Source organism: Ctenocephalides felis, unplaced genomic scaffold (assembly GCF_003426905.1).
Source record: "Ctenocephalides felis isolate EL2017-DRISC unplaced genomic scaffold, ASM342690v1 CF-g0.4_SCAFFOLD_00544, whole genome shotgun sequence".
In the NCBI taxonomy this organism is placed as follows: Eukaryota; Metazoa; Arthropoda; class Insecta; order Siphonaptera; family Pulicidae; genus Ctenocephalides; species Ctenocephalides felis.
The window spans coordinates 2777-25202 of record NW_020536698.1 but is presented as its reverse complement, the minus strand read 5'-3'; the positions used below and the strand labels follow the sequence as shown (position 1 = coordinate 25202).

Below are 22426 nucleotides of genomic sequence, written 5' to 3'. Positions count from 1 at the left end.
AAGTTCAGCAAGGTACGTACCCGCTTGACAACCGAGAGCAGTCACCAGTTCAATAATATTAACAAATCAATAAATCGCGCTAAACACACGCTGGTCATTACGATATTGCAGCTAATGAGTTTTAAATTTTTGGACTCGGTCGGGCCGTTTTTGCAAAAAAATCAACAAAAGGTCAAAAATCGGCTCGCATACTTTTTACATCGAGAAAATATAAAATTAGCCAATAAGATTATTTTACCAAAACAAACTTAATAATTTATTCCAATGTAGTAGGTACTTGGAATCATTCCTTCAATCCTTCAAAGGTAATATAGAACAGTCATAAGTAGTATGTGAAGAACTAAAGTGTATTTAGTTCTGCCACAACTTCAATTCTTTGTTGACAATTGTTTTTTTATATATTTATATTATAATTCTGCTGATATAAATATAATGAGAAACGGTCGCTTGTATACTATAATTAAAAAGTAAACATGTAGGTACTGTAAAACAATATAATTTTAATTGTAAACTCTGTATTTAAATATGCATTTATGTACAATTTAGAAGCTTTTATAAAGCATTGTTAAATATATTAATAAGTACTTAATTATTGTCATTAGTAATTGCATAATTTTCAAATTTTCACTAAATTCATAATTCCTATACATAAATTAAATGCACGTGATAACATTACTTAATTATATATCATTTTAAACATAAATACATTTATTACATATTGAAGCCAAACTTATATAAAAAATACGATTCACAAATTTGAAATTGGCAGTTGTGAATGTGGTTGCTAGAGAGCTCATAAACCACACTTTCTTAATAATAATACTTTATCATACTCTATAATAGATTGAAATTTAATAAATAAATTATTTAATAGAACGCTATTAAAATTAGGCTTTGGACATATTAACTGTATAAATCTACATTAATGTAAAACATTTCGATAAATATTCTAAATTTATTTCGATAATTATATGTTATTCGTTAAACGATTATGGCACTACAATTAATATGTGTCAATGTTTTTATAGTTTCAATTTTTCTTAAATAAATTTTGACTTTCAATAAATTAGTCACAGTCAACAATTATTAATATATACCTTAACTAGGTAACGACTATATAATATCATTAAAGGGCACTATCATCCAATATAGTACTGAGTAGTTTTTCGTATTCCTCCTGACTCAATATGGCATCGACGTGATGTGTTCTGTTTGCACTGAAAAATCAATATATAAATCAATTAGATTTATATTGCTTTTTCATGTATTAGATGATTACAATTTGTAATATATTAATAACAATCAACATTGGATTACGTGCTAGAATTATAATAATATCGTAAAGTTTGTTTCATATTGTAGATACATATATAGGGTGGAGTAGAGTTTGAAGATCTGCTGGTAAAATAGCCCTCCATCTTTATCTCAAAAACGAGTTTTAGGAATTTAGGGAAAAGTCCCAGAGTGACGGACACCTTATTTACAAATAAGTCAAAAAATATTTTACGAAATATTTATTAAATTATAACTTATGGTAGATAACAAAGTTAGAAATCAAACTTTATTAACAAAAACGCAATCTTTGCTAAAAAATAATTAATACTATCAATCAAACATTGGTAACACAAAATATAATTTTAGAAAGTGGCACCTAGTACCGGACATTTCAAAATAACCTACATTGAACACATATGTAGCCATCTCCATACTCTGGAATGTCTGCACATGTGTGTTTGACAAATATTCTTTGATATTGCAAAAAATCACTATTTATTCACCCTTTTGGCTGGGCCACGTCGATGCCCTCAGCTGGAGCATTTATCATAAAATTTTCATTCTTGACGAGGAAATACAAAAAATGGGGTATGTAGTGACCGTTAGCACTCATGCAGAACAAAATTAAATAATTAGAATAAATTACGTCAATTCTCACAAAAATATCAATATGTTTACTGTCCTGCGCAAAGGGACGATTTAGTGTCCGGCGCTAAGGGACAGACATTTTTCTTCATTTGGTGGTATCAACTAAAATTGTTTAAAAAATCAAATTATATTCTACCATTTTACGGATAACAATCTAGTACTACATTTATTTTTGCATACCACTTCAATGTAAATGCATAAATATACTAGAATTACTTAATTGATATTTAGGTGGAGCCGTGATTTTGCGCCTAAAATAGCAAAGGGTTGCTCCCACCGTGGCCGCATGCGTCACAGATGAGTCTTGGCGCGTGATCCTGCACCTGTGTGCCCCCCGCGCCCCTTTCACTTGTATTTTGAAATAAAAAGATTTATACTCGCTTAAATAATGCGTGTTGAATAGAGTCCGGCATTAGGGCCGTCCGGCGTTACGGGACTTCTCCCTATTAACAACGATATTTGAAAGTAAAGCCATCGTCTTAAATTGGCCGGCATTGCTACCACGAGATAAAAGGCCACATTGTCAATTTTGTAACAAAATTTATTTTTTATTGTTAATCTTTTTGCTTTTATGCACGGTTGTTTAGTTTACGATACCTGAATACAATTTTTGAATATTCATTTGGTTCATAAGACGTATTGTTATTTTTAAGCTAGATTGACCAGTTTTTTTAAAAACTTTAGAAAAGCTTACATATGGCCTACAGCATTCCATAAAACTTCCTTAAAAATAAAATGGTGGTTTTTCCCTTTTTGTACCGCTTGTGAACAAAGAATAATAAAATCATAAACAAAGTAAAATACTTCAAAAGTAGCTCCATATGTCCTCTGTAATCCGTAATTACAAACGTATTAGTTTTGTCCATAATGCCGAGAATCTCGAACTGCTTCAACATGTCTACTTTCAAATATTGTTGTTAAAAAAATTTTAACTTTACTTGTTTTTGAGATATCGGCGGAGGACCTTTTTACCTACTGATCGCTTCAGAGAACACAAACCTCATCTCGTTCCAAACCGATTATATAAGTTAAATCTACAAATCATTAACTACAAGTGATTAAAAATTATTCAACAATTAATTACCTTCCATAGAATTCGTCAGCAGATCTTCGCCTTCTTGCAAGCTGTGTCGTAGCTTCCACGCAAAGTAGTACAAAGCGATTGTCACAAGAATACCTCTCTTGTTTCAACAGCTGATGACTTAGTAAGCTGCCGGCGAGACCCACCTTGCTCGCTGAGGCGGAATGCCAGGCGTCGCAGTAGGCATTATGATTAAGTTCACCACGTAAACTGGACCCATGCCAGGCGACTTTTTGAGGCCTGTTCGATATGGAATAATTTGTATTTATTTAACTCATAAATTACTTTTTTAAAATTATTTTTCTAAAAAAAATCAACAAATTTCTTTAAAATGTACCAAATTCTTTAAAAAATTCATTTTGTTGATAGCTTCAAGTGCTTTTCTAAGATCTGAACTTTCAGAACTGATACCATGGACAAGTGTTTCAAAGTTGATGAATACATATGAACAATATGAATCATAAGCTAATCCAGCACAAAACTTAAAACATTTTTCAATAATTCATTTTATTACTTCAGAATATATATTTGTCTTCAGCCGTTAGTTTATTGTCTTTAACAGTTAACTAGTATTGCTGGCCTTTGCATTCTCGTCATTTGTGAATTAATTTGGAATTGATACTTTAAATTAAATCTAACCATTATATAATTATTGGTATGAAAATATTGATTTTTTAGAAGACAAGCTTGCTAAAAACATGCTCCCGCTTAAGTCGTACCCCGACTATATAGTATTGATAATTATAAAACACCATTTGGTAATATTAAATTAAACTACTCTGTTGACTAATTTTAAGTATATGTTTACAATTGAAATACAGTCCGACTTTGTTATATAAAAAATAATCAAGAAGTAATTGAAAGTAGTGTGTTGTAAAGTGCTACTAAGATTTTGAACTTAGCTGTAAGGTTTTTACTTCAATAATATGATTCTGAAATCGCCTACTAAGGTTTATTTATATTATATCACTTAATTGGCAATCGTATTTATACGAGAAGTATTCGAAATTTAAAATACAAGCTTCCGACATTACCTTGAAAAATTTTACCATTTAAATATACTTATAAGTATATTCAAATGGTAAAATTTATCAAGGTACTAATATTAACAAAATATAAGTACATATTTTCAAAAATATACCAAACTGAAAAAACATAAATAATAACATAAAACGTAAATGAATATAATATATAATTTATGTGAATCTTTATCGCTTTAATATATATTTTTAATTACAATATTTATTACAACTGTTAAATAATTTACCATCTAGTAATAATAATAAAATCGCTTTAATATGAATAAAGTAACTAATAACTTCCCCTAGGGTAAGTTATTGTAATCGTCCAAAAAAGGATTTGAATGGCTCAAAAAAATATTCGATTTCAATTGATAGAGAGGTACGCATTAATACGGAGCAAAGAGTGTGGAAAATACAAATCGTGTTTTTGAGAGAACGAAATATCCGACATGAATGATCCAAAAAATATTCAATTTGTAATGATGGAAAGAAGTGGTTAGATTTTGGCAAAGACAGGTCTAGCCGTTTCGAATATATGAAACTAAATATGCAAAAATGGCACTACGCATCCGATTGGAATGATTCCAAAAACTTTTCTGCTTGTGGTGAGGAAACGATTGCTTTTGGGAGGAGGATTACTTTTCATTTTTTTGTTTGAATTTCCAAAAAATATTTTTTTCACTAAATTTTATTCTTCGAATCCATAAAATTGAATGACATTATAGTGCGGGAAGATCCAGCAATTCGCCATACACCACTTGTTTACTTAATCGTTATGATTAGGGTTCATACAAAAACCGACATTTCAGAAAACCGGTTTTCGAATTTGAATTTTTCTAAAAAAACGGTTTTAACCGGTTTTCGAATTTTATATCTTATCTTATATATAAAAATGGATCGCAAAATGTGTTGGTAAGCGCATAACTCAACAACGCCTGGACCAATTTGGCCAATTCTTTTTTTAAAATGTTCGTTGAAGTCCAAGGATGGTTGTTACGGCGAGAAAAAAACGAATAATTGCCGGGAAAACCCTAAAAACAGCCCTTTTCTTCTTTAATCGAGTAGGCAACGCAATTTGTAAAAAAAACAATGATCTATGTCATGACATTTTGTGTAGTTTTTGATAATATAATTTTGAATATATTTATATGAACATAGAAATATCTTTCTATTAATCAAGCTATATTGGCAGCCAAAAACATTGATGTAAATTAATTAAATTTCAAAATTCAAGAATAAATTACAGGCGAATCAGTTGATTCGGCAACTAATCAAGACGATCCACCGGAGTTTTTAAACTCGCTGGATTTGCTAGGATTGTCACCTCACAATCTTCAATTAAAGGTTGGATCGGCAATTATAATGTTGCGAAATATCGACCAACTATATTCAAAGGATAGTATAAAGCAGAAGATGTTCTCGCACCATGCATCCCAATGCGTTTCCAGTGCGTTTATGGTATCATTAAGTGTTTGTGGTATTAATTTAGAAAACCCATGCTTCTCACATGGAAAATTGTATGTTGTTTGTTTCCGTATTGGAAAACTATCAGATTTGTTTGTCTATGCGCCAGGTAATCAAACAAAAAACATCGTTTATCACAAAGCACTACAATGAAAATTGAACTGATTTTTGAATTATGATTTACATTATTAAAATTACTTACTTTTAAATGCTTTTAGTGTTTTATTTAATTATTTTTAATTTACACCGAATTATTAACAGGGTGATGGTTCTGTTCAGGATAATTTTTTGCAAAGAATAGAAAAAAGATAGGCACAAAACACCGCCACATTACAATTTTTTTTGACAGGACGAAGTCTGTCGGGCCGGCTAGTATAAAATAAATTTTTGCTCAAATATTGTGTAATTTATCCGCAAATTTAGTGTAATTTAGAGCAGTATTTGACTGAATTTTTTTATTGTTCAATTTTATAGATAGTAAACAAAATTATTTTAATTTTAATTAGTAGAACTAAAAAATAATAGTTTATCTTGGTTAAATAACTTTGAAAATAATTATTCGTTGTTCATGCATCACTTACACATATAATAATGAAAATAGTTTTATGATAGTGAAAGGAAAGTTTTCGAATAAATAAAAATAATACATTTTTAAATAAAAAAATGCATCAATTTAAAAAAAAATTAGATACATGTTGATACATACTTGTTAATATCAATTTTAGTTTTAAAAATAATTAAGTTAAACTCGGGTATTGTCTGTTCCAAGCAATTTTAATTAATTAATTTTAAACATTCTAATTGTTTTTTGTTTAATAAAGTATGATTTTAAAAAACTGAGAACGTGTATCAAATTGCTACTTAGACAAGACCTTTATTGTTTCTAACAAAATTTTCTGAAATAGAAAATACTCTCATACTGGCGACCAAATTATGCTTCATTGTTTTTAAAGCCTGATATAACAATTTTAATTCTTTTAATTATTTAATTTTTTTAAATTCTTTTAATTTTTGTTCTTTAATTTGTAGCTTCTAGGGTTTAAAACTCTGTTTTTAGTTTGAGTAGAGGAAGTTACTTCTTTTAGAAGAAATTGCACTGATTTAAATTAATGTATACACTAGTATAAAAATTTAAATTAATATATACAAAACCTTTCTGGGAACCATTGTAGACTGATAAGATATTAAATGCTATTGAACCGATATGATTTCAAGTATCAAAACGCTTTCATCTATCTTTTATATTTGGCTATATTTGTCATTTTCATTTATACAGTAAAAACCGATTTTTTTTACTAAAAAACCGGTTTTTGAATTCTATAATTTTCGCCAAAAAACGGTTTTTAAAACCGGTTCTTGAAAACCGACAAACCCTATTATGTATATTGGTTTGTACTTTGTTCTGTTAATTTTTTTACAGCAAGAATTATAAGAAGATAATATATTTTTTCCACAATATTCAATAAAACTCTATTTAAAAACCAGTTCTAGTTCGCGCGATAGTCTAGATTGAAAATGTGGTTCCTTGATTTTCTCAGCCATTGTTTAACTAACAATGCAATACAATCACATTCAGAATATACTTATTCTCAGTTAGTTTATGGATCATGCAAGAAAATATAAAAACTAAAATCATTTTTATACTAACCAGGTAGAATCTTTCATAACATCTTTGCCCGAAAAGCTATATATTCTCGGAGTCTGCGCGAATATCGCACCACGTCCATCAAACATTTGTCTCCATGAGTGGAACATAAGTCTCCAGTGTATTGACGACTGGTAAGCTCGGTCGGCTCGTCTGACTATGCTGTCCAGGTCTTGTTGGGTTGACGCCAAACATAGCACGGAATGTACTGCGTAAGCCTGCGTATTGCGCCTGGCGATAGCAGGCATAATCTGCCTCCGTGGATACGCCAGAGTCACCGGTGTAAGGTTCATTCAAAGCTGCTATACGGAGCTGAGGTGATAAACAAAGAAAGAATGTTGATAAAGGAGAAATTATAAAGAACATGGTACACAGGCTAAGGATAAAAAAATCGTTCTGAAATTATAAAAATTATACTATATTCCATAAGTACGCTACTTTTCGCCCGCTATGTGACAGCGATGCATGCAAAAAACGCGAAAAATAAATTTATAATATATTATTTCATCTAAAATTTTTATTTCATAAAAAATCTAACTTAACTATGAATACGGAGACACAAAAAGCATATTTATTTGGCCATGTGATATCAGTTGAAACAATTAAATGATTCATAATAACAGCTGAAAATTAGTAAATAACATCTCTATTTATTGCTAATCTACTTATTCAATTTTTCTCTGTTTGCAGTTATCGTCAAGTCAAAAAACAAAATATCTTGTTCAATCTCATAATCTCATAAGCGCAAACCAGCGAAAGATTAAATTAACTATTGGGCATTATTGACAAAAAATTATATAGGGATTTTAGTTTATATAAATAGATATTTCAACTTTGCTCATAAATATTTTTGCCCAAATACCAGATCAAGGTTTTATACAGTTATCTCTGCAAAAATGTACCCATAGAATTTATATTTGGCATTGGTTTAATAAAGTAACTTTTATTTCATAATAGTTTTAAAAATTATAATAAGGCATTGGATCTGTTCGTCCCATAGCTGTTTCATTATACCTCGCCGGATAAAAGTTGCAATATTGAAGTTGTAATATTGAAGTTATTAAATATTGTTGTAATATAATTGGTTTGGTTTTCACAATATAATTATTCTAAGTCAAATTGAACATGTATGTCCCGCCACATTTATGAGTTTTTTTGAGTGTTTTCTAAAATTTGTCATATGTCTCTTTTTAATCAGTCTACGAGGTGCAGCCAAGAGGTGAACAGAATCAGAGATCATATCTACGGCATAACAGACCAATGTCATGGCAAGGCTATGTTATGAAGAACTTTCCATACAAATTCGTTCTAAATATTGACAAAAGCCATGTGGTTGCTGTGCAGTCTGGCGACTTTCTCAGGTTATCAGATAGAAAACATAGCCTAGAAACCGCACAAATGTCAGAAAAACGATGTTAGATATCAGGGTCTTTCTGACTCAAATTCATAACATACGAGTGACGTTGCAGTTTATGTGTAAAACGCTTGAATGCCCAGCACATACATGACATTTTGACAGTATTCAGTATAATTCAATAGCATAATTAATGGAAGTTGGAGCGTAACATGGCCTTGCCATGAGCGTAACATTTGTTTGTTAAGCGGCAGAATCGGTCCCTCAATATCAATATCAAAGAGACTTTACGAAATAATATCTACATTATTCAACCATTGCAAAATTTAAAATTTCTAGGAACTTTTCACACATAGATATAACTTTTATTAGGTACTAGATGACCCGACAGACGTTGTCCTGTACCCATGTCTACAATTGTTTAATATAATATACTAATATTTACTGTTTATCTAAAAATAATAATTATTGTTTTTTAAATTACTCTTCTTGCCAAAATGTATATACATTTATAATATGAGCGATGTTAAATGTAGAACTGCTTTAAATGAAATGATGAGTCTTAATTCCCACACTATATTGGAAATTGAAGTCTTTTAAATAATATAACATAACCATAGCCATAACATGACACTGTACTTCATGTTGGATTAAATTAATTTAATTTTTTGATATCCAAAATTGCATCTTAAACTTCTAATCGATGTCGTGAGGGCCGAATTGTATGTATTCATCTTAACTTTCCATTTGTTGTTATAAAGTGAAATTTTTACGAATTTTAAAAAGATTGTGAAAAGATTAATAAAAGATGCAAAGAAATTATATATGAAAAAATAACTATATATTTAAAATTTAATATCCGAATCTTGTGTTGCCTTCAACAAACATTTTAAAAAAAGAATTGGCCAAATTGGTCCAGGCGTTGTTGAGTTATGCGCTTACCAACACATTTTGCGATTCATTTTTAATATAAGATTTTGTCAGAAATATTTATCAGCCAGTTGAAACAACTATTTATTTAATATATTTCTTCTAAAACTGCTTTTTTAACTTCATTCATTTTTTTATTTACTAATTTCTTAATCATTTACACATTGCCAAGGGTAAAAGTGCAGTCGTTTCTTGCTGCCCCAACCGGAAGCTTATAACTTAAACATTATAATACAACTCATAACCAAAAAGACTAACATCGATAGAAAATACTTTTGTTCCAGATTTTCAAACATGGTCGTATATCTACTAATAGCGATGTTACATTGATCAATTGCAATTGCTGATTACACATCTTTTTCTTTCAATTTTCAAATATTGTTGTTTAAAAATTCCAAACTTTACTTGTTCTTGTTTTATTGGTCGTGGGCCGTTTTACCAGTGGACCTTTAAGCCAAACTCTACTCTATATATGATCAATTGCAATATAAGTGAAAAAACATTTACTGCCCATAGGCCAAATAACATAAATTGCAAAAAGAAAATGAAATTCGTTTTACATGTTTTACATTTCTTTACCTGTCATCGCTTTCATCTCATTTTGATATGTCTTGCACGCGGACGTAATATCTATATATATGCAATTATGTTTGAACACAATGTTTGTCTACGTTTTAGATAAATAGATCAACAGATTTAAATTATTCAGAACATTCCATTTGTACTAATGGTAGTTTTAGTTTTAAAAGTATTCTTTGGCGGCTAAAAGAGTTAGATGTTTTAGAACTATTTACAATTAGTTAATGATGTGTATTAAAGACTGTTAAGAAATTAAGTGTAATAAACTGTTGGGCGGCTTGCTGACTGTACAGCGGCGTCACTCCTCGCAGCGAAAGAATTTTTTAACGCCAAACAGGCAAATTAATAAAAGTTCAATATGTATAAAATGCAATTAAAAAACATTTTCGTAATAAAGTTATATTTTATTTAAAATATTTCAACATAAGCATGAATTTACGTACACATCAGTTTAAACTAACAAAATTTACACAGGTATATTCTAAACACGTAAATTCAGCGACTTTCGCATTTATTCCTATGTCATGAATTATTTACAGATGCGATTTAATAAGAGTATGATCACATGTCTAAGACTAAAAATCAATAATGTGAAGCGTCAAACTTCTATATATAAATGTTTTTATATATAATTTTCAGGTTAATTCATTTGTATAGGTAACGCATTTTATTGATTTAATCTTCATACTGAAAATCTTGTGAGTACGAGTCCATCTGCAGCGTCCGATTTAAAATATATAAATTAATAATATTATTTTTATGCATGCTAGGGTATAGGAATGCAAACTATTTCAAAATATTCTGTATCTCAAAATATACTGTAATTTATATCAAGATTTACGAAAAAATTCAATGTTAAGGAAAATGTATTATGGAAGAAATTTATTTTACAAATACTATTTATTTACTGAATTTTCAATATGGCGTAGTACTTACCAGTTTACGAATCCACTATTCCATTAATGGGAGAAATAAATATGTTTAATTAATATAATTAATACATATGAAACCATTAATTTTATTTAAAGGTCTATTATATTATATATATATATATATATATATATATATATATATATATATATATAAATTGAAAAGAATTCAGCTAGAGCCACATGTTTGCATTTCTATCCATCCACATTGACTTTTGGCGAAAATCAATACTAAACATCTAGATATCAGTGGACATATATTTCTGATGATATGATCAAGTTATATTTCACATTGCATTATTATAATATAGATTTTATTAAAAATAAAATATTAGTTTATGATGTTCATAATTTTGTAAAATTCTTGTTCTGCATGTAAACTATTATAACATTTAATTCGATCATTTTTTTATTCGTCTAAAAGTAATTCATTGCAATTGTATTAAGACAAATGTTAATTATGTCCAATGTAACATGAGCTTTAACCCGGTGTCAATGACGCTGGGTCATAATGACCCGAGACGTTTTTTAACGAACATATATTTTGTTTACCCGGGTTATGTGGTTTAAGCGTTTGAGTAGCTGAAGCGATGCCTCCCCGCTACCCGCCCCGATGGTTCGCTCAGTGCGACGCCGCCCGCGCAACGAGCAACTCGTGCGTCAAGTCCAATCGGGTATGTTTGACCCAGCGTCATTGTAAATGTAATATTTTCGTGACATACTTTTATTTTCTATTTAGTGATTATAGTGACATATTATGTGACCAATTTAGAAATATATAGCGGAAAGCAGCCAAGTGGCCCATACTCACTCAGCAACAAACCTTTTGACGTTGTAAATCGCGTCGTCTTGCCCGTTTCTAAAAGCCATCGTAACATAACATTCGACAATTGGTTCACGAGTTATGAATTAGTATCTCACCTCCTAACGGAACATAAACTTACAGCAGTTGGAACCTTACGCAAAAACAAACGGCAGATTCCACCTCAATTCATTACAACACGTGGAAAATGTCCAGGATCATCTACCTTTGGACATCAAAAGGACATAACTCTAGTCTCCTACATTCCAAAGAAAAATAAAGTTGTCTTATTGATGTCCAGTCTACATCATGACGAAAAAATTGATGAGTCTACAGGTGACAAAAGGAAACCAGACATCATATCCTTTTACAATCACACCAAGAGTGGAGTGGATGTAGTGGACAATCTTTCTGCGTCATACAACGTGAGTAGAAACACAAAACGATGGCCATTGACTATCTTTTTTGCAATGCTAAATATATCGGAAATAAACGCAAACATAATATACCGGGCTAATAATGATGATACACGCATGAAAAGAAGACATTTCCTAAAAAATCTGGGACTCGCCATGGTGCAGGAACATTTACAAGTGCGACGAGCTCGAGTGAATTTACCACGTCAACTGCGCAAAAGAATCGCACAATTCACAGGTGAAACCACAGATGAACCACCTCGAAAGATTCTAGGCGTTCGCAAGAGATGCCAAATATGTCCGTCCAAAAAAGATAAGAAGACAAGTCATACCTGTCATGAATGTCAAATTTATATATGCCCTGATCATTTTATTACCTACTGCAATAATTGTAGTAGTTCGATGTCAGTAAATGAGGAAATAGAAGACTGATTGGCATTTATAATTAAAAATAACTTAATTTGATCTCTTTTTTAGTATTATAAGATGTTTGTTACCAATGATTATTAACATTACTTAAACCAAACTTATAATTAACATATGTTGTTTGTTCAAAGTTGATTTTGCATGTCTTGTTAAGTATGTCAATAAAAGTTTAATTATTATATATTAGTTTTATTTTATTTATTTTTATGCAGAAATACCTTTATTTAGTAAACATTAATTACAATTTAGTAAAAGTATATATTTTTATTATAAATCCTCAATAAAACGTCGGGTCAAAATGACCCAACGTCATCGTTCTTGCAATTTTTTTCGCGTCATTGGCGCCGGGTTAAAACATGAGTATTTTTTAAAACAATTTTCAAATTTCAATTGAAATTTTCGATTTGATGCTAGGTATTCATATAATCGGTATGAATTTGATATTATTACGGGAAGGGAAAAGATAAAAACTATTTTTTATAATATGGATTTTGGTCTATCGGTATTTTGTAGAGAGATCCTGGTCGTTTTGGTCAAAAAAAATTCGAATTATTTCGATATTTGAATTTATATCTTCAATTTACCGGCCAATTTTGCAGTAAAATAGGCCATAGTTAGAGCAAGCTGCATTTCTCATTGAAAATGGTACTATAAGCTGTCAAAATCCTATGCATTTACTGTGCGATCAGGCGTATTACACATACCATCTAACCTCTTGCATATATTATTATGATACATCAGGAATATGCACTTCTGATACAATTCTTTTTTTGACGTTTCCAGGTTAGGTTTTCATCTAAAACGTCTGACTGCACACAGCAGTCAAATATCATTTTCACAGTTTTCAGTACCATTTTATAAGAAAAACGCAATTAATCTTATCCATAACATTTGTCTATTTTACGACAGAATTGGCCGGATAATCTTATCAAAATTATATTCTACAGATAATTTTTTTGATGAATATATAAAAAAGGACATACTGGCAGAAACAGATACAAATATTTTATTATTTTAATTATTGAATAGTTTAATAGAAAAGTTTAATAGCGATGACTAATCTAATTTTAGAAGGAATACGGAATAATTGTAGTTTTAGTAAAAATTTTACAAAAAGAATACTTATTAAAACAAGCGACGATGTTAGTAATATGTATTAAAAATTAATTATTTACAACATATGCCTACCTATCGCGAAATTAACTGCAATATCTATTTTATTAGATAAATTGCAGTATTTCAAACATTTAACGGAACTTAATAACGGAATAGCGGAATAGATTAGTAGTAATGAAACACACGAATAAAATATATATGTGATGGGTTTATATTTCAAGTGACGCTAGTTAATATTAGAAAAAGAAATAAAGCAAAATCGTATTTTCATTCCTTAAAAATATCGTTACAAATAAATGCGCATAAATCAAAATGAATCAAATATTAAACTTACCGCTGTTCCAGGTGCGTTGTACCCACTTGATGGTTGTATTAAATTTGAAGCTTGTGGCGGTTGCCAAATACTTTCTGTCGTTGTTGATTCGGCAGGACCTTTCAGTGGTATCAGTTGACCCATCTGCAGATGAATAATTAAGATATCGTGAACACAAAATGAAAATAACAAACATTTCCTGTTTATGATATTTAATTGCATGTAAAATGTGTGCGTACGATCCATAATATTTTTCAATTATTTTATTTCTAAATCTAATTCTCTCTTAAATTCGCCTATTCTAACTATGTACTCCAACAATGATGTTAATATTCATAACTGTACCTCAAATAATCTCCATCTGCTCAATTTAACCTTTATATTTCTTTTCAAATGCGTTTTATTATTTTATCTTACATATTAATTAAATTATTACGTTCTGTATTATGCTATGTTGTGTTTTTAAGTGCATTATGTATTATACTACATATCTATATTATATGTATAATAATTGTATTTTTAACTTTTCTTGAAACTATTGTATGGGCCATGCGTTAAAAAAATAATAATAATGATGCGATATAATCTATACAATATAAACCTAAAAAATTCCAAAAAAATAATCTACGGATATCTTTGTTTCTGATTTAGTTAAGGGGGCGATTGATAGTATGATAACTCTATTATTAGGAGTTGGTCGCAATTGATATAAAATCATCTACAACTTTCTGAAATTTTAATCATTCTACGCATAATCAATTTTATATTTTTTGAAGTTCTAATTATTAAATCATATCAGTTGATTGACAACAATAATATAAATCAAATTCAATCAAATCAAATCAATTAATTGAAGTTAAATTTATATAGTAGGTACAGAAATTAACTCATACAAATTTCAAGAAAAAATATAGAAATCTCATCCGTAGATTTCAGGAACATACATTTTTATATTTATTGAATAACTTTTCTGGACCAATAAATTAATAATCTATCTCTAACTTATGCCGATAGAAAAGTTAAAATCTTTTGATGTTATTCAATTTACTCTACTAAAAGCTAATAAATATAACAAAATGTAGAATTTTACTGATGTCTCTATTGTGTCTTGAGAAGAATTTAATATTTTGTATCCACTTTTGAATTCACTTCGTCGTAACATGAGCTTTCAAAAAATATTATGAAATAAAACTTTCTATTTAAAAAACGTAATCTTTAGAAAAACACTAAAAAGATTTAAATTGATCTTAAATTTTATCATTTGCTATACTTTTATTATTAAAATATCTGTTCGCGTCATCTATGATTGCGGGAGTTACCTACAACAAGATTCAAACCTAAAAAACGCCCTCAGTTTTTGTTGAAACCCCTAACACAAAAGAAAATTACTAAATTGTGGTTCTGTTTAACAATAATTTCATTTATAAACTATATAATTCCAGAACTAACCATATTTTCTACTGAAAAGCAATAATCATTTCTTCCAAGTAGAACAATACATAATAGTTTGTATCATAATGACAAAATTGACAAAAAGTTTAAATATGTAAGTTGCAGTAAATGTTTCGCACATATATTAATAATTGTGCTTATAAAATTTGTATGAAACTAAAACGTATAATAATGAAATATGTCTGTATGTTAGGAATTTTAATTCAAATTACTTACCACTAAATATTGCCATCCTTTATTTACACGAACAAGCACTGCTTCTTCATCAACGACATAAGCTATTGTTCCAACAGGGCTGGTTGCCGAATTCTGTAAAGATATAATAATTTGGTAAAAAATCATATAAAATATGTCAGAGATATTTCGATTTAATCAATTTTATTGCAAGAGATAGCATCATAATATATAAAGCTACATAATACATTTTGATCATAATTTAATCATTTCCATGTGTATGTCAGTGGTGTTCCGTGTGCCAAAAAAATTTATATATATTTCTTTGAAGACATGAACACACTATACTCCTTCACGTTTAAATTCATGATTAGTATTATACCATCCGAATATGACAATTTCAAATCCAAGTCAAATAACGCAAACCGATTTTGAAAATTCTAAAACGATACCAGTTACGGATTGTTGAAAAAAATGTTTTAGACGACTTCAAGGAAACTTGGTATTGTGATAGAGTTCATGCTCTTTGAACAATTAAATAAAACGATTATAAATATGAGTTTAGTAGGTTTGAAAAAAAGCCTTTAGTATAATATATTCCTGTAAGTTAAACAGTTAAAGAAAGAAAAATATGATGAAAATATTTAAATTTCATATAAATCAATCATTATATCCATAAAATATTTCTATAACTGACCATTACTTGATACGAGGTCTGTTCAAAAAGTACCCGGAATTTTCGTTTTTTCAAAAAAATATTTATTTATTCGTCTACATTAATGTGGTCCCCTTCAAAGTATTCCCCCCCGAGATATAATACACTTATGCCAGCGTTTTTTCCAATTTTCGAAGCACCCTTGATATTCACTTTTTGATATGTCCTTGAGCACTCTCAGCGATTTTCTTCAATCGAGGAAAACCGCCGTCCTTTCATGGGTCTCTTCAACTTTGGGAATAGGAAAAAGTCACACGGAGCCATATCTGGTGAATTTTTGCACTTTGCAACACTTTATTTCATTTTTTACGCAAAATTTAATACAAATTCTTTGACTTTTCAATTCTTCCATTGTAAAAATCGCCGAGCTCAGAAAAACACGTCGAACCTTAGCGACTACCACAGACAAAGTAAACAGTGAATATAGCTGAAAATTTCATCATACTTTAGGGGCATGTATACCAACACAATAAAAAAAAAATTTGACAATCAGACACTCCAGACCCGCGAAATTTAATTATTAGTAATTCCGGGTACTTTTTGAACACACCTCGTATATAGAATATACTTCTATAAATTTATCTATCATTTTTCTTATTTAATTATTTCATAACTGATAAATGAGATGTTTATTTTACTTCTTGGAAAAAGTAGTTACTATTAAAGAAGCGTATTGAATAACATTCTTGTTTGAATAACGAAGTTAAAATCCTAGTTACGTCATGTGTATATATTATATTCAAATTTATTATATATGGAACTTATGTATGGAGGATTTAAAGACAATTTGTAATATTTAACAATCAAATAAGGTTTGCACTTCGTTTTATGAAAATGTATCCATTGAAATCCGCAAGACAGTCCACATTTGTCGTTAAACCTAAATGAAAATTGTATTCAGAGCATTCAAATTTTGGAACTTTATTACTTATTTGCAAAGTTATCTCTTATCAGCAAAAAAATGCCTCAACATCTTTTCGCACATCTTCTACATATAAAGTTATATTTAGCTGGTTTTTTATTTTGCAATTGTTTATATACCTCTTTGTGAGTTTGATGCACTTTTTTCTTTTTCTCAGTATCAATAATATTTATTCGTTGTCGAGGAAATACTATTACATTTTCATCGGACTTAAAATCTAATAAGGAAGCAGAAATCTGCTGTTTCTGTATGATTTTTGAATTCATATTTTGGGTAGCTAACGTATAAATCTGATAACAAAATAAAGCTGAAAGTAAATGTGACGAGTGAATGTGACCTCAAAATTACAAGACTGTAAGGTTGAAGATCCGAGCAAATGTTATAAATATATTGATATTGCTTAGATTATTAATAGTAATTGAATTTTTTAAGAAAAGTTCAATAAATTGGAATATAATTTAAAAGTTACACGGGCCCATAGAGAGTTAAATGAACAAACTTTCAAAAACCTAAATATATCATATATATAATGGACATGTTTTGCTAGACATAGTGGAATAAATATATTTTCAGTACATTTCACTTTTAGAATCATCCGTTGACGTAGGCTTGATATGAGTTATCATATCCTAACTCGTGATGAGGGTATTCAAGTTGGAATATGACATGAACAATTTACATTGAATGGGATTTCGCTGATGTTTTATTGAGGGCCAATATCTGAACTTGATTTGATATAAATATAGATTTCATGAATTTCTATAATTTTAAATACAAAAGCTTGACCTAGTTATATTTTAATTTTTGATGTAATTGATGTCAAAAGTTAAATAAACCATACTGAATCGAATCAAAATGTTACAAACATGCAATAAAAACAGTAGTGGTTCTTGTCTATCCATGAGTATAGATTGAAATATAATTGAAATTTACCTATCTATAAATCTATTCAGTAATTGCTATGCACATTTCTAGTACTTTTTTTTTTGACTGATAACCTAAGTGTTTCAGAATCAGAATACTAACATTCTTAAAAGATTATATTATAATCTTAGAATATAAATTTTATTACTAAAGAAATAACTTTTGGTTTCAATTTTGTTTGCTACATTTATTATGAGTTGTAGAAGCTCTATAATTTCTCTAGATCACGAAATCGCCAAAATAAGAGTTAAAACATTATCGCTTAATCTCCAATTAGTTAGTTATTTCTGTTCTAAATTAGCATGCCGACTTACAAATTCTTCAAAATTACGTAAATTAAAATAATTATTCAATAATTTGTAAAAGACAGCCTTTTAAAGTCGATCAATTTTAAATTCATTCTTTAACAAATAGTCTTTACTCTAGAAAAGTTTCGGCAAATATGCTATTATTTTTTACAGTGATTCTAGAAAAGTTAGTTATTCTCGGTTTCATTATTTATATGAACAAAAATAATAAAAATAAATGAAAAATGACAAAATTGTCTAACTGAAGCTTATTTTGTAGTATTATAGTTTTCTTCAACTTTCCGAAGAAGCAGTTTATGTTTTTGCCGAAAAATCCGAACTTCTACTTTTACCTTTTCTCGACATTTCAAGTCATTCCGAAACGATTGAGAAAGAGTATGTTTGTATTTGTGTATGGGCCATCTTTTGACATTCCACGTTTTCTGAAAAACGGCTGAACCGATTTCTTTTTTTTCAATATTTAAAGAATATTGGATTAGATTCTATTAGTCACGATTAAGTTTGCAAGACGATCGTCTAAGCCATTTATTTGAAATCATTAAAAAGTGCTTTTTTGTAACAAATTTCGAAAAAATCTTGCAATGTCAAGTTTTTGGATTTGTGCATAGTTTATAGAAATTATTTAAGAATTTTCTAAATAGATTTCTGTGTCGCTTAACAAACAGTTTACAACATTTTTCTAGTTGTGTAAAAATGTTTCGTTTCATTTGCATTATTGAATAATATCAAGAACTACGCACATGATATACATCATCGTGCCAGTGTTTTCTCATTCCATATGCTTGATAATTCACAAAATAATTAAGATCCTTATAAAAAATGTTTTAACGTTTATGAAGAGATTCAACAGTCCAAAATTGGTTAAATTATATGCATTCATTAAAATTTGGAATAATAAGCGGCACTTTTAAAAAATACAAGCTCGTGTTTGTGCATTATACTTAATATTTTATATAAGTAATTGCATATAATATAAATGTGTGTGAGATATATAAATTGGAAATCGCAATGTTTAATTTTTAGTGGAAGCGAAAACTTCGAACTTCGAAAAATAAACAGTTAAAATTTTTAACTAAATATCTGAATCTCAATGTCGGCTGATATATCAATTATTACAACTATCGATTTTTTTCCAACTTGCTTTAAGTTAAAATACCACTTTCAATTAGTTATTTAAAGAATTATGACCCACATCAACGTTTACATCATATGGACAATTGTCATAATTTTAAAAAAAAGTAAAACTACAAAAATCAGCAGCTAGACGCCGCGATAATCAGTACTGCAAGATTTAACAAACTGACTCACATGATATAAAATTCCAGCAAGTATTCGAAATGAATATCTCGATGATGCTCAACAAGAAGATTGTTCTATCAAAAACGACCGGCTAATTACATCTATGAACTATTTTCTCACATCGTTCTTTGAGAAAATGCAGTCTATATATAATTTAAACAGAATTCCCTCACATAGTAATTGTTTAACGTACCTGTTGCATGACGTCTTGGTTGGGAAACGTGAGCGCTCCGGGCACTATTCGGATGCCCCCGTCATCCGATGAGCCTGGAGGACCTGGTGGACCTGGCGGACCAGGAGGACCTTAAATGGAAATCGTAATAATCAAATAATATTTCATATATAATTTACATCTTAAATATATAAAAGTTTGGATATAGTAATTCGTAGCAATGGATTTTTAATATAAGGGGAAGTCCCCGAGTGCTAAAAAATCACTAATTATCCACTCTTTTGCCTGGGTCACACCGATGCTCTAAGCTGGAGCATTCATCATAAGATTTTCATTCTTTGACTAGAAAATACGAAAAATGGAGGTATGTAGTGACCGTTAGCACTCATACAGAACATAATTAAATAATTAGAATAAATTACATCAATTCTCACAAGAAATATCAATATGTTTACTTCCGGCGCTAAGGGACGACTTAGTGTCCGGTGCTAAGAGACAGACAATTTCGTTCATTTGGTGGTGCCTACTAAAATTGTTCAAAGTATCTAATAATATTCTACCATTTTACTGATAAAAATCAAGTACTACTTTTATTTTTGAATGCCACTAGAATATAAATGGATAAATACACTAGAATTACTTCCATTGATATTTAGGTGACGCCGTGTTTTTGAGCCTAAAACAACAAAGGGTTGCTCGCGCCTTGGACCTGTGTGCACCCCATGCCCCTTTTACTTTCATTTTGAAATAAAAATATTTATACTCGCTTAAATAATACGTGTTAAATAGAGTGTCCGGCTTTAGGTGCCGTCCGGCGTTACGGGACTTCCCCCTACTTGTCTATCGAAATTACCATGTGTAATTCAGAAAGTTTGATCGTTAAAACTAAAAAAACACACAAAATTAACACATTGTTACATCAAAACATTAAAAAAAACTTTGAAAAAACTAGACATGCTGACATGCGGCAACTTTCCGTACTGCAATTTAAAATTGTGAAAATTTTCTAATTTTTCGAAATTTGTTTTTTTTCGCAAATTTGCAAATTAAAATAAAATCGACTTTTTTGAAAAATTGTCTAATTTAAGTCGGTTGTTCCATAGTGTCGTATATATAGAGGAAATTTCAACTTTATAAGTGAGCTCTATTCATTTAAAATCTTGGTACGGAACCCAAAGAACAAAAAAATTGAACTTATTATAAAATCTCTATAAAATATTTGATAATTTGATGTGCATTCGTCTAATAATCATTTTTTCTGGGTCTCCGAAAATGCTGGTTCTGCATTCACAAAAAAAATTTCAGTTATTCATTCCATCAATGTAGGTGAAATGTTCTTTGTATAATTAAAATTGGAAGCCCCATTCTATATCTTCGAACCAGGTTTAACCAGGTTAAACCTGATGATGGAACGTACCTAGTTCCGAAACGTCGTATTAAACATCTTCAAAAAACAAATTGTTTTTTTATTATTGGATTTACTGTTCGGAAAAGAAACAATCAATATATTGAAAAAATCCAGGACTTATCTATTGAATATATATATATATATATATATATATATATATATAAAATAACATCTCTAGTAAAATTTATATCTCAAATAATTAAAGGGGTAATTTAATAAATTAATATAATAATTAAAGGGGGAAAATTAATAAATTAATCAATAAATGAATGTAATAGTGAATTAATTTCAAAAGAATGAAAAACAAATTAATGTTGTAAGTTTAATTTGCGACGACACGAATTGCTGCCGGAGCGGCGGCATCCGAGCGGAACGGTAAAACATATCATGCCGCCGGAGCGGCGACATCCGAGCGCAACGGTAAATTGACTATGCCGCCGGCGGCATCCAAGTCGAAAGGGTTAATATTAGTATAATTGTTCTCATTATGTTAGTATTGTGTGTAAAACAATGAACAAAATACTATTTTCAATATACAAATAACGAATGAATGAATTTAACTAGCTGTAAGTGGAATTCTGTCTTAAGGCAATTAGGGCATCGTGCCTTAAGGCAAATTGCTGGAACTTCCCGTACCAAAAATTATTATTTTTTTAATAACGATTAACATTTTTGAAAAAAATTTACTTCGAAATAATTAGATTTTTGAGAAACTAGGAATATGACAAAAAATTACTTTTTTTTGAAAAAAAAAATTTTATTTGAAAAAAAAAATTTTTTTTTGAAAGAAAAATTTTTTTTTGAAAACGAACTATTTTTTTGAAAAGAAAAATGTTTTCTTCATTTTGACATATTTTGGAAATTCTGAACTTTTTTTCAAAGCAATCGTGCTGCTTGAACTGCATAGAGACGAATTGTCACAACGCAAATGCCGCGCCGCCGTCTAACGCATAAACATTGGTACGGAACCCATAGAAATGTAAAAAAAATTATACTTATTGTTAAAATTTCTATACAATATCTGATAATTTGATGTGCATATGTCTAATCAT

At 29.5% G+C, this 22426-nt stretch overlaps 2 protein-coding genes across 2 annotated transcripts; both read right to left on the bottom strand.

Annotated features, from left to right (window-relative positions):
- Window positions 1-1126: 1126 nt before the first annotated feature.
- On the bottom strand, window positions 1127-7155 carry LOC113366075 (collagen alpha-1(XV) chain-like). Its single transcript, XM_026607631.1, has 3 exons — window positions 7139-7155; window positions 3008-3244; window positions 1127-1217 (listed from the first exon to the last, which is right to left on the bottom strand). Exons 1-3 carry the CDS (start codon window positions 7153-7155, stop codon window positions 1127-1129), a joined length of 345 nt encoding a protein of 114 aa, XP_026463416.1.
- Window positions 7156-7216: 61 nt separating this feature from the next.
- LOC113366066 (collagen alpha-1(XV) chain-like) lies at window positions 7217-20097 on the bottom strand (the record flags this gene model as incomplete). The annotated part of the gene is made up of 4 exons (XM_026607620.1): window positions 7217-7447; window positions 14022-14144; window positions 15669-15761; window positions 19988-20097. Coding segments are annotated over 4 exons (557 nt in total), but the record flags the coding sequence as incomplete, so codon positions are not given.
- Between the last annotated feature and the right edge of the window lie 2329 nt (window positions 20098-22426).